General features: G+C 35.4%; 1 protein-coding gene across 3 annotated transcripts in view; it reads left to right on the top strand.

Moving 5' to 3' along the window:
* Window positions 1-14313, top strand: part of REV1 (REV1 DNA directed polymerase) — a 59405-nt gene that overhangs the window by 13186 nt on the left and 31906 nt on the right. For 2 of the 3 annotated variants that reach the window (XM_034072286.1, XM_034072306.1), the window contains exons 2-8: window positions 396-502; window positions 2066-2132; window positions 2882-3014; window positions 4704-4872; window positions 8898-9047; window positions 11160-11872; window positions 13628-13735. In XM_034072286.1, the coding sequence (XP_033928177.1) occupies window positions 2076-2132; window positions 2882-3014; window positions 4704-4872; window positions 8898-9047; window positions 11160-11872; window positions 13628-13735 (1330 nt within the window). In that variant the 5' untranslated portion in view covers window positions 396-502; window positions 2066-2075. The remainder of the gene's footprint in view (window positions 1-395; window positions 503-2065; window positions 2133-2881; window positions 3015-4703; window positions 4873-8897; window positions 9048-11159; window positions 11873-13627; window positions 13736-14313) is intronic. The other variant, XM_034072295.1, reaches the window with a different exon arrangement.

The raw sequence follows: 14313 nt of genomic DNA on the forward strand, positions 1-14313 counted from the left end.
ACTTCTTACCCTGAAATAATAAATTAAAATTACAGTTGACTTCAGCTGATGGAAAAATTAGTTTTTCCATATGAAAGAAATAATTTAGCATTTCCAGTATGTACTGTCCCCTATAGGGAAAAAGTCAATTTTGAATTTCATGTGGTCATCTAACTCGTCTCTTATTTTTTTCACTGCTCCTTAAGAGTTCTGTAGTATCTGTTAGATATCATCCAAACCACTGAAATTAATTTTGGAAAGCCCAGTGTCCTGGAAATTGATCTTTGGGTAAGAAACATCGGTACCTAGAGAGAAAATGCAACATACTGAGGACAGGTTGCTTTGCTTTGCTTGGTGGTGTAGAGCTCATCTACTAGACATGTGATTAATCATTATAATTATATACATGTGTGTAGGTTATGTGTCAAATTACAGCAACTGTAAGAAGAGTAGAACCAGGTGCATCATGATCTTCCTGTGTTTGCAGAGGTCCTGAAACGTACAAGAAGCTTGTCTTTTCAAGGTAGTTATGCCTCCTTTGACTAATTCTTTGGTTCCCTAATTTGCCAGATTTGCAATATTCCATTAAAATCATAATATTTATTAAAACTTTCCTTCAGACATGGATGGGTTAGCTGGATTTCAGAGTATGCCTGCATGGTAGCTCTAGAACAAAAGGGATTTAAGAGACGAAAGGTAGAATTTACCTTTCAGCCAGTTTCAGAGAAAACAAAATGTTCATGTGGTAAATGAGACAGCCTCCAGAAGAGTGCATTAGGAGGCCTGGATAGGAAGATTACCAATATGAGCTTTTATCTCCATTCACAGCTGTATGTGCTTTCTGGTAGACTGGAGACTTGAGTGAAGCTTCTGTGCTTTGTTACTGGGTAATGCTATAAGGAGTCCAGAGAATAAGTATCTTCTCAAAAGCAGACAAGGATTTTTAAAAAATGGTTTGACTTCCTTCTGTATATTAAGTGTAGTTTTGTGCATTTTTATGGAGGACAAATGAATACAAATTAAATATTTAAAAAAATAAAAGTTACAGGCTTAAAGCTTCCTAGTAGTTTTAGAGTCCTGCCCTCACTCTAAGAGAGAGTAGCCCTAAAAGTCAGAACAGTGTTTTTATTTAGGGAACTGATTGGAGTAGAGAGAGAGATGTAATAGCAGGCAGTGACCTCGTGATCTTACTACATCATTAATATTTTAAAATCAGTGTTACAATAGCTGTAGTTAATGTGGATCACTTGGGTGCAATGAACAGCTGGCCACAGTCCAAAATGTTTCTTCTCCCCACCAGTTCTGTTCTAGCCGCTAATCGCTCATCTGGGCACACTACTGTGTACAGCTCATGAGGTCAGGGATAAGTGTCTTGTGTAAAGGAAGAGGGCAGTTTGGCTTTTTGGATTATTTATTATTAAGCAACACAACAAACAAACAAAACGCCAAAGAAACAAATCACAAACCTAGCTGTAGATCTAGATAATTCATTGACTATAAGATGGCGTTTGGTTCTTTTTGCTTTTATGGGATGTATTGCATTGGAGCAACAAGTGTTTCGACCTTTTATAATTGGCTGTAAATCCATTGGTGAAATTAATCCAGTCTCTAGTACCAGGAAGTGTTTGCCTGCATCTTGCCATTTAAGTATTATCAAATAGGAAATAAAAGAGTGTGGGCAGTATTGGGCAATATTTTGCATGAACAGTAGCTATTGTGTTTGGAAAACTTTTATTACTCCTTTTTTGTAGGAGATGTAGGATGGGCATGAAGAATTTCATAAATCATAATGGAAACTGAACAATGTACTGCATTTTTTTTATATTCTAGGTTAATAGAACAGAATGTACATGTGTGGTTTTTGATACGTAACAGGAGCTACAATATGCATTACTACAAAATTGAAGAACTAGGTTTTTATGGCATTTGCCATTTCTAGGTTAACTGCATAACTCATACTTCAGTGAAGCCCATTGAAAAATGTAATCTTTGTGCTAATTTGTAGCTGGTCTGTAATGCATCATTGAAATGCCACTGGTGATATTACGAAACATGTAATTGATCAAGCATTGTTCTTCCAATGCAGAAGCTTCAGTATGAGGCGGGGTGGATGGCGGAAACGGGCTGCCGAAGGCGATGGCTGGGGAATATGGGTATGTTCAAAACACAAGTGGTTTTATTTTATTTTTTAAGTGGTAAATGGCAAAAAGGGTTTGTTAGAATGTTGTTCTGTGTGCTTCACCTGAAAACACATGATTAAGTCCAAAAGATTTTTTTTTAAGTTACCAGGTTTTGAAGTAATCCACTAGATTACATTATTAAGTGCAGACCCTTGAATAGCTTTAAATCACAATTTAAAAACTAAACAAAGTCATTTTAGAACTATGTATGGTTGTCTCCACTATATGCTATATAGTTGGACAAGCAGTAACTGAGTAACCTAATTTGCATAAATATTTATAATACTACTGTCTTGTGTATATTTAAGAACCAAAAATACATGGAGCCTGATGGATATTCTCTACATTGTTTCTTTAGGCAGTGAGGCTCTGATTTTAGCATCCAAACTTGCATAATTCCCTTCTTTCTTTCTTTTTATTCTGTAAGAATTTTTGTATGCATAGAATCTTTTTCTTATATAATCAGATAAAAGAAATATGAAATAAATCCTGTCAATTTGGTAACAGGATGCTGTTAACTTGTAGATGAGAATGTAAGGTGGATGACATGCTATTTTTCTGTCAGAAAAAAGAGTGTCTTTTGTATGTCAACCAAAATCAATTTGACAGAATGTTGCCTACCTTTTCAGTCTTATAATTGGCCAGTTTCTGTCTGTAAACATTAGAAAAAAAAAAGACTAGCATCATGGGTTTGTTTTGTTTTGTTTTAACTTAAAAACTAGGGAGGATACATGTCGGCAAAGGTCAAGAAACTGGAGGATCAGTTCCGGTCAGAATCAGCCATACAGCACCAGAGGGATGGAAATTCATCAAGTATCTTTAGTGGAGTTGCCATCTATGTCAACGGCTTAACAGGTGAAGCTTTTCTTTTTCTTTTTTTTTTAAGAATCTGTCCTGTTTTGTTCTATTGTCTGTTTACCATCCTAAGTGGAGTAAAGAACTGTAATATGCAGGAGTTTGCATTTTATATGTTATATTGCATAACAATTACTGTGGTTTGCGTATTCTGTTTCTTTGTATGTCATGATTAAGGTTTTCAATATAAAGTCAGATTTAGGATCTGAATAAATATTACTTTACTAACTCATTTATATGAATGGCCACTGATAGAAATAGGAGTAAATTTCTCCACCTTTATGTGATCTTACTATTTTAAATGAAGCCTTTTAACTTCCTTTATATGCCTATATGTATAAAAATTTTAATTTTCCAAACATGATGATTGAAGCCTATGCATGAAATTTATGTTTGGGTGGCTATGCTGGGGGTTTCTGCCTCAGAGTGGCATAATGCTTGAGACAGTGAACACATTAATAGCAGAAGGAATTAAAAAAGAAGAGGTAAGAGGTATATATGCATTCTCTGTGATGGCCTGATAGTGTACGTTAGCTGGAGTAAGATTTTTAATCTGCCGTACTGAAGTTCATTTTCTCCTGGGTTCTGTGAAGCAGCTTAATAACCTTGTTGAAACTTCCCAGAAGCCTTTTTCAGGAACCTGTGCCAGGAATGTTGTGACTGTTACATAACTGATGAGTATAGGTTCTGCGATACAGAGCAGTGCAGGTTTGAGCACAGGGCTCAAAACAGACTCAGAAAGGTTGAGGTGGTCATGTTAAACTATTAATACATCTGAATCAGTTACTTAATAGTTTCTTTAGTGAAAATCTACTATTTGCATATTCCTCAAGATATTAATTCTTAATACAGCTGTACAAGATGGTTGTCTAGTATTTTGAGAGTTGACAGTAGGCCACTGGAAAGAATTGTAACTGCATTCTTTAAAAATTTTTCTTACTTCATATATTGATAATATTATACATTTTTTGGTTTTTAGGTTTTTTTTAGCCTCTTCTGACAGATTTACTATTCAAAACATTCTGTTTGTGCTGACCCAGACCTTTTGGTGCCACTGCAGAGGTTTTCCAGAAGCTAAAACTTTTTGGTTTTCCCATGTCTGCTTGCAAAACAAATATTCTTTTTAACATGATTGAGGGGATAAGAAGAGATGGTAGTTTTTAAGGTATTCTCTGTTCCCTGTAACAGTTCAAGAATAACCTACTAAGGAAAGAGTTAACTGCTTCAATAAATCAGGAATTGTGTAGCAGGAACTCTGCTGTTTTTCAACCCTTTTGTTATTAATTCTTTTGTATTACTTCTGTGTAGAAACTACTCTCCCAAACTCTGGTAAAAAGATAAGTGAGTTAATCTGATTTTGTGCTGATGTGTTTTTCAATGTTTTTTTAGCATTAAATATACTTGAGTCCCATCCTGTCTCTCTGTGTGGCCCCCCATAATACATGTTGTTGAAAAATCATCTAGAACAAGTAGAATGTTTACATTTTGAATCAGTCTCTTCAAAAGCAGAGTTTTCTTCATTTCTTCAGAAATGCTTTTCTGGTTATTTCTTTGAAAACTTGTTTTTTCAGGAGCAAAACAATGGTTTACACACTTTCTGATCACAGCATCATATTTCTCAATTAAAGTTGGTTTTGTTACTGTATTTGCTGACACAAAATAGGGATATATCTGGTTTTAATTTTATAGATCCTTCAGCTGATGAATTAAGACGGCTAATGATGTTGCATGGAGGCCAATACCATGTGTACTATTCCAGATCAAAAACAACTCACATTATTGCCACAAATCTTCCAAATGCCAAAATAAAAGAATTGAAAGGAGAAAAAGTAGTTCGGCCAGAGTGGATTGTGGAGAGGTAAGTTTAGGTCTACTGCTTTTGGAGATTTCTCCTTTTGGGAAAGAATAATTATGGGAAATTGTATTTTGAGATAGGGATTAATTTAAAACAGTCTTTGCAACAGCTGAATAAAAGTACCACTGTTGCATTATAGATATGCTGCTTAGGGATTGTTCCCCAAGAAACTTCACTAAAAACATTCAGAAATCCGAGGAATATCAGGAAACTGAACATTATCCTGTGGTTCTATTTAGTGTCCCATCAGTTGACCAGCCTTCCTGTCAGTATGTTTAAATAAGTATCAGGTGATTATTTTTTACCCTTCTACCTTGTGCCTTGCTTAAGTTTCATTTCATCTGTAAATAAAGAACATTTAAAAAGCATTTTAATTAAATCAAAATTAGTCCATCTAAACATTTATTAATTTGTGAATTTGTAGCAAAACAAAATAAAAAAACCCAAACCCACAAGTTTTATTTACAAAGAATTTATGTGCTTTGGTTCTTCCATGCACTGTGGAATACATAGGATCAACTGAAGTTGTCCTCAGGTCCTTGAAAAAGAAGATAGCCAGGCTCAGAGCAGTTAGTCCCGCTTGCATCTGTCTTCTTCCATCTGAGGAACCCATGGGAAATAGTACAAGCAGCAATATGTCTGGAAATCATTCTGTCAGTGTCATGCTATTCTTAACTAGCTTTTTTTCCTAGACAACCAGCAGAAACAGGCAAGGTACTCTTGTGCATACATACTTGTAAAATGCTATCTGCTTTTCCTATTCTCAGTTTGCTGATTTTTTCAGTGCTTTGGATTCAGCTATTTGGTATCATGAATCTTTATGGTAAATTTTTAAAGCTTCAGTCATAAAAGATAGGTTCCTCAGTTTGAAAAAGACTCCAGTATATGTATTTTTAAACAGTTTTAAGGTCTTGACCATGAGTTTAAGGACCTGAAAAACTAGTGGTAGGTGTGGTTTTATTTGAAAGATGTGGCAGTTTTCATTGACGCCATTAAAGCTCACAATGATTTTAACCAAGCTGTTAAAATCAGTTTGTATACATTTGGTAGAGACTTGCTAATGTATGGTATCTTCTGAAATTTTCTTTATGATGTCTTGTGTTCAGGTTCTACATCTCCTGGTTCTGGAAGGTTGTACTGTAGAGTGAGTCAGAAGAACTGAGTATAGATATAGACAGACACATGGGCTTGGGCACAGGGAGATGGGCAACTCAGTGTCTCAGTAGAACAGAGTTTGTGTCTGAATCTGGATTAAAGCCTGATTTCACAACCACCCCTCATTTGTTTTCCCTTCCTTTCAACAGTACTGAAGAACACTCACTGGTTAAATACTCCATCTCTGTGAATGGAATACCAGATGATGTTCTCCTGTGTAGATCAGTTGGTGAAAATCAGTGCAGTGGATGGAGAGGTTCCAAATTTATTGAATATTTATGTGCATATCATGTTAGTGCAATATGATGAGTTGGTGATTTTTTTTTTTTTTTTTTTAGTTTGGTTGAGAATCAACCCTAAAACGTTACTGTCACCAATTGCTGGTGAAGCAGTGTTGTTAGACCGTCAGTCTTGTCATCCAGGGTTGCGAAATGAAAAGGTCATTTGTCTGTGGAGCTTCGATTTATTTCTTTGTGTGCACACATTGTGATCTAGTCCTTAATTACATGATATTCACTATGGTACCTGTCACATTCTCTTCACAGAAAAGATTGAGTTCAGGTTGCAAATTACTAATTCAGTGACTTGTTTTTTGCTTCTTGTTCTTGTAACCTCATTCCTTATTAGTTGCATGTGATTCAAATTCTTTGCAGATAATGGCATAAATAATTCCTGTTTCTTATTGGTGCTTATCACTATAGCATCTGTCTGCTTTCCAAAGATTAATGAATTTACCACAGCAGTTATTGCAGTGGTTATTGTTTTCATTTTTTGTTTGAGAGTTACCATAAAGGCATTAAGGTAAACCACCAAAAATGTCAATAATTTGGAATATACCATGTGAACTATCTAAAATTAAGGGTTTTTAGACTTAATTATACCAAGGATGGTAAGGCATATACTGAAGTTTATTGCTGCATTAAAAGCTTTGCATATTCTCAACTGTGAACATTCTGATCTATGGTCTAAAGTCAGACTCAAAGCCTGTTAAATGCAAGTAGCTCTAGAATTTTGGTTTAATCGGCATCACATAGAGATTGTGTGGTAACGGTAGTTGCAAAATCCAGTATTGCAGAGTAATATGTGGTTGCTTTAGCGACGAAAACATGCTTTTTGAGCTGTGTTTGGACTAGCGATCTCCAGAGGTCCTTTCTAGCCTAATTTTTTTGAAGATTATGAATTCTGTGATACAAGGAGTGTGGAATGGAGAAAGATGTTGAATGATGTATCTAAAATAAGATTCCTTCTGCTGCATCTTAACACAATTGAAAAAATAAGCCAACTGTGTGTTGATCTTGTAATGCAGCTGCTCCAGTTGCTAAACTCATAGCATGAACAAGTTTGTACATAAATGTGTGTTTTTGTCATCTTGATATTGCAGTAATGATTTTGAAATACTTGAGTGGTTGCACACACGGGTTCTTGTGGTGATACAAGAAACAGTCTAACCAGGCATTCTAAAAGCATAGTTGCTGCATCACCACTTGCTGTACAAGAAAACTTTGTAACTTCACCATGTGTGTTTTAGGTCTGTTTAGCAATGTTTAATGTAAATGATGTTCTTTTATAAATGCTATATATTAATGTATCAAACAATATTTGAGATATTTATAGCACTGTTTTTACATCCCATTCCCATAGAAACCTTAGCAGGTCTCTATGCCCAACTAGTTTTAATTTATCTAATTGGGAAATGTGATCTCCCACTATATTCACTAATTACAGCAAGAAAACTCCTAAGGGGTTTTGTTCCAGTGTCCAGCTCCCTTGACAGTAGTATAGATTTGAGCTAGTTAAAAAGCACATCTCAAAGGGAAAACATTCAGGTGTTGAAGAGCAGAACAGTATCTGTCACTGCTAAATTTTCTTACAGTTGGAATCTTTTTTTTATCTTCAAACCTGAACACTAACATTAGGCTTCTTTGATATGAGAGAGGTTTCTCTGCTGTAAGAAGTTTTGCCATCTCTGACCCGGTGTTGTATATGAAGAGTTGTATATGAAGAAAAGGTGAAGTATAAGTTGGAAGGCTGTTATGTTTACTGCCAGGAACAGGCATTGGGGTGGAGAACTGAAATAATGCTGTGGTGCGCTTTTGAGAAGGTTCCACTTCAAAGGCCATGACTTTCTCTAAGGAACTTAGCAGTTACTGAAGCATAATTGCAGTTTCAGTGAAAGAAGAAAAAGAGGGAGATACAGTGGAACACACAGGACAGAAGGGATGATTGTGGTAAATATTTATGGAAGGTCTATTTGGAAATGATTGTCTAGCTTTCTTCAGTGAATTTTCTCACAAGAAGGAGTAATTATCCTTTTGAAATGGAAAAAGTGGTTCTTTCCTGTTCGTGAAGCACATTCTAGCTGACCTCCTTTACATTCTACCCAGATTTGCTTCGAACACATGCCTTTGCATTGTTCCAAGTTAAAGCGTTCAGTCAGCATTGTTCAGTTAGAATAACCTGGACCACTCACAGTTGGTTTTGGTTTGCTTTTGGGGATTTTTTTAATTTTTTTTTTTTTTTTTACTGGGCTTTGTTTAATTTGGTTTTGAAATCAAGTGTTTGGGGTTTGTGTGTGTCAGTGGGGGAAGATAAATGGATGAAGACAACTGACCGACACAACTGTGCAAGTGTCTTTTGTTGTACCTACCAGTCACCACATCATAAATTACTTTTCACTTCAGTCCAGTTTGTAGTGGGAAGAGGGGTTGTGGGAAAGGGAAGGGACCACAAGTACATACAGCCAAACAGCAAAAAGTAGTGACCAATGTAACAGTTTATCGTACGTGAGGTATTCTTTAGCGTAGAATGTTTGGGTTTTTTTTCAATGTCATAAGTAGTAACCTGTTCCTTTTGTTTTTTTTTTTTTGTTTCAGCATTAAAGCTGGACGTCTCCTCTCATACATTCCGTATCAGCTTTACACCAAGCAGTCAAGTGTTCAAAAAGGTCTCAACTTTAATAACATATGCAAACCTGAAGATGCCGTGCCAGGTCCAAGCAATATAGCTAATGATCTCAACAGGGTGTAAGTGTTTCTGATCTTGTAATGCAGATGTTAATCATTCACCCATAATGGGTTTGCATTTACAACTATGTAGTATTTTAAAAATTCACTTCAGCTTTATAAGAGGGAAGCTCTGAGTCACTGAAATTTAAAAATAAAGTATAGCTATATAAATAGCTGAGGCCAGAACTACAGTTACCTTGACTCCAAGCCTTCTTTGTAGTCTTTGGACTGCACTTTGCTTGCTAACATAACCTACAGTCCTAGGATATAGCATATCTGTATGGAAGCAACAGGCATATGTTAAAGGATTCTGACTAGTGACACGGAAAAGTAGGTCTTCATTTCAAAAACAAAAGCTAGTTATGATATGATTACTTTTGCTTAAGGTGCCCGTTAGCTTTTTTTTTTTTTTTAAAAAAAGCAAGCCTCACATCATACCTCAAGTATGCCTACACCAAGTTGTCATGTTTGAGAGAGAAGAAGCATTAAAAAATCCAGTTACAATATAAAAAAGTCTGAAAGACCTTGAGAAGGGAATAGCACAGAAAGCTGCAGTGAAACTTTACTAGCAGAGGAATTGGAATTTGGAAAGAAACCTTCCACTTGAACAAAATGTTCTGTAGATTTATTTTTTTTAATATATTTTCTCTTTTAAGAGGGTTCCTGCATCTATTTCAGAAGGACATGTGCATTGTATAGAGGCAAGAATCATAAAATTAGAGGATATTTGAGGTTGGAAGAGGCCTTTGGAGGTCATCTGGTCCAACACTACTGCTAAAGCAGGGTGAAGGGTATTGTATAAGATACTGTACTTTCTGGTTTGTAATTGTGATCTGTGTTCTTCCACAGTCCGCTGATTTACTTAAAATCCAGTTCTGCATAATGCTGAGGTGGCTTAAATGCACAAGTGGAATTTGTCTATATTTAGGAAAAATAACCAGTGCCACAAAATGAATATCCTAAGCAGTATTTCTTACATGTTTTTCAAACAATGAGTGATACAATCACCATTGCCTCTTACTATTGCATTGTTAATGTTTTTTAAATGAGAAGAATATTCAGAATATTAAAAAAATATCTATTTAGTCTGAAAAGCTTGAGTTTAAAAGTCTACCCTGTCCACTGATGCTAAATATGTACCACCGTCAGCCATGCAACTCCTCAAAAATACTATGTTTAATGTAATTTATGACTGGTAATCTTAACTAAATTGTTGTCACAGTTAATTGGCTTTCTGGTTTCACTGGTATACTGGATAGCTAATTATTTCCCACTTTTTTTTTTTTTGTGCACTTAAATTAATAGCTTTGGGAGTTGGGATGGTTCGGAGGTTTTTCAGCAGATCAAGAGTATGCACAACTCTTGCAGGCTTTGGTTTTAATTCCATTTAGCATTTGTTACATAGTTAATTTCTTGAATGAAATCTTTCCTTCTGCACTGTCAGAGTAAATGTAAGTTCCCAGTGCACTTGTGGCAGAATATTTTGGTTCGTATGCTTAGACAATAAAATTCAGATTTCTGTGTTTTTGTCAAAAGCTAAGAATATGCTGGATTTGTAGAGCTTGAACAGATTTTTTTCCTTGAGAGAATTAAAAATAAATCTAGCACATTAATCTAAAATGATTTTCTAAAAGATAGTTGGTTTCTGTGTATACTTAGGTTTTTTGGGTTTTTTTGTTTTTTTTTTTTTCCTTTGTGAGTAGATAAAGAAAATCACATTTCTTGTTGAAAAGGTAACTCCTGGTGGTTTGCATATTCCTAAACCACTCGTGCTGTCCATGGTAGTACGGTTCTGTTAGCAAATAAATAATCATTGTAATTTGATTGGAGACTGCTGCTCAGATTAAAGGCCTTGGAAATAGCTTTTCTAATGTGAGTGTGGTATTTGGTCACTCCTGGTAGTGCTGTGTTAATGATTCACTAAGTCTGTGAAGTCTTGTACAGCAGTACAGTATTTGTGACATTGAGAAGACATGGGTCAGAGTTTGAGATAATTGTCTTGAGAATGTAAAAACTATTCAAGTATATACTGATAACAGTTAGGAAGATAAATAGTTAGCAATTGAAATGACCTGTAAATGCATCCTTTTATATAGAATATATGGTATTAAATAATACCATCTCTTTCAGAAATCACATTAAAAAGCATGAGATGGAAAATGAGGTAACACCCAATGGAATAAGTAGCTGGAATGAAGAAGAGGAAGAAGAAAGTGACGATTTGGAATTTACGGACCTGGAGCAGATACGTCCTGGAAGGAAACAAAATGGGATTCAGTCTCACAAAGACAGCGCTGCCATTTTTAACGGACACACACACACTTCTACCAGTGCCTTAAAGAAGCAGGATTGTTTGGTGCCCTCTGGCAACAGTGTTGCAAGTAGGTTCTCTCCAAGTCCTGTGCAGGAGGAAGGGAAGACTGAAAAAGGCATGGTTGACTTCAGAGACTGCACAACGCAGCAGTTGCAGCAAAGCAACAAAAATACAGACTTTTCATGGAATCCACATAGGACTATGAGTAATTCATCCTCATCTTCATCTTTGCACAGTAATGCTAAAATAAATGGTGCTCACCACTCCACAGTTCAGGGGCCTTCAAGCACAAAAAGCACTTCTGTACCTACTTCTAGCAAAGCAGCTTCCTTACCTGTGTCCAAACCTTCAGAATGTAGTTTTATTTCTGACTTTTATTCACGTTCAAGACTGCATCATATATCAACGTGGAAGTGTGAATTGACAGAGTTTGTCAACAGCCTGCAGAGAAAAAACAGCGGTGTCTTTCCAGGAAGGGAAAAATTAAAAAAATGGAAAGCAGGCAGGTCTGCACTTAAAACTGACGCAGGTAGATACTTGTTTAAAAAGGTTTATGCTGAGGTGTTTTATATCTTTGTATATTAAATGTCAAAGTAAGTAGGTGAGTATTCAATATTAACATTACAGTCAGGCTATCTGGAGAAGCTTGATGCACTGAAAACTAAAGGATACAACTGCTTTTTGTTTGGTTTGGTTTTTTTAAAGTAAAATGTGACTTAATGTGATACTCTGGTCTATTTAATTCCTCCTTGTAGACATAATATTCCTGACTTTACCAAGATATGTGAATTGATCAAGGGGAAAAATATATATCTAAATATGCAAGTTTGTAGTTGCTGTGTGAAAATATAAAGGGAAGAAGAAGAAACCTTGCTTATAGTTCAGTGTGAAAATTTAAAAGATGAGTAACACTTGAAAGTGAACTAAATTTGTTAGTAAGGGTTTTATATACCTCTGGATCTGTTTAAATGGGTAGCAATATCATATGATGCTTCTGAACTTGTCTTGTGACAGAAATGTTTTATGTCATTAGCGGTCAAAATGAGAAAAAAAAACAAACATGTAATTGATGAGTAGCAAAGTGTTACAAGTACAGCTAAAGATTTTGCATCTTTAGAATCTCTGATTTACAGTGTTACTTAGTTAAAAGGCTAGCTCTGTACCATCAAAGAGATTCTGACTGTGTTATGCTGTAAAAATACTCACTTGTAATCATGAAAATATACTTGATAAATTACCACATCCTCAAAAAATACTGTTAGATAAATTAACTGATTCTGTGTTTATGCTAGGACACCCTAGTTATAAAATGTTAACCTACGAACTACCTTTATGTATTTTTCTTGCATCACAATATGGTGTAAGTTAATATATTTTAATTTTCTCTTTGATTTGGCTTGGAGTATTCAAATAGTTAATGACTGTGTTTCTGTTCACAAGTAGCTTTTTAAGCATTAAGTTGATCACTTGATAGTGAATGTCCTTTATGAGACAGTCCTTCATCTTTCAAAGAATGAGTTCAAATGATAAATTATTAAAACCAGGGAAAAACAGTCTGGTTACTCAGTAACAAACCCAGATGTTAAGTAGAACAGTTCACTTGACGTGTTGAAGTATGTTTTCACTGTTATACTTTATGCGTTGTTCAAATTAAGATGTGTGTGTGTGTGTATGTGTTAGGTATAGCCTCTTCTGGTAGGTCAGCAATATAGACATGCAGACTTGAACTTCTAGAATACTTGAAGTATTTCTGGTGGTTTAGGTGTGTAAGTTTTTCAGTCTGGATCTATCTTGCTTGTCTTTGCTCATTGTTTGCATGAGTGTAGGTACAGCAGTGTCAAAATCCAGTGGCATGGGAGGCTTAAAACTAATTTTGGTGGGATTCATGAAGAATTAATGATAGTCGTTAGTGCAGCTAAAACTCTTATCTTCTGGAACAGTCTTCTGATTGATGAACATAAAGGAGTAAAGTTGTCTGTTCCAGATCCAGTATAAACATAGGAAAATTAAGTCCAGTTCCTACAATATTAATTTCCTTGTGTTGGGGGAACTTGCTAGGTAGGTTTTGATTGTTAGCAAATAAAATAGAAACTTTAAGTTGATGTATGTTTAGGCTTTGTCTGCTGTTTATGTTTACATTTCTCTGGGTAAATATCTTCTTGGTGAGAAGAAACAAAAATCTTTGTAATTTAAGGTGATAATAGCCCTTGATGACTACAGTGAGTAGTACCAAAGTATATGTAAATTAGGGTTCAAGTTTTCTATTGGTATATCTTCATACTAGGTAATGTGTCTGTTGCGAGCTCAGCCAAGCCACAGAGCTGTATAATGCACCTGGATATGGATTGCTTCTTTGTGTCTGTGGCTATCCGAAATAGACCAGATCTCAAAGGTCAGTATTTAAGTTCCATATGTTGACAATTTTCTCAGTTAAACCTTTAAAAATAAAACCAAGCTTGCACACTTAAAATTAACGTCCAAAATTTGTGAGGTTTTTTGTTGTTTTTTTTTTTTTTTGCTGGCATCTTTGATTGTCAGACCATGCAACTTTTGTATTCCTGCTTGCTTTTTCACAATCTAAAAGAAAGTGGAAGAAACAGCTGGAATTCTCTTTGCTGTCTCCTTTCATTATCTAAAGTAAGAAGAGAGAAATAAAATTTGCCGTATTCATTCTCTATAATGTCACACGTCTTACTGAGACTTAAATCTACCGTATTAGAAATCAGACATCAAAATCTTTTGGCACCAAAAGTAGGGTTTGGTCACTTTCTGTTAAAAAAGAATGGGGTATCCTAACAAATTTTCTGATGTAAGGCTGAGAATTAACTGATACATATTTTACAAGGGAAATTTGCTTCTCTTTCCTTTTTTTGTCTAAGCTCTCACCTAGAGAGTGAGCAAGTCATTTAGCACCTGGAAGTCTGAGTTGTGTGATCATTCTTAGGGCATATGAAGAGTTAGTGGAGTTCC

Source organism: Melopsittacus undulatus, chromosome 2 (genome assembly GCF_012275295.1).
Source record: "Melopsittacus undulatus isolate bMelUnd1 chromosome 2, bMelUnd1.mat.Z, whole genome shotgun sequence".
Taxonomy (NCBI): Eukaryota; Metazoa; Chordata; class Aves; order Psittaciformes; family Psittaculidae; genus Melopsittacus; species Melopsittacus undulatus.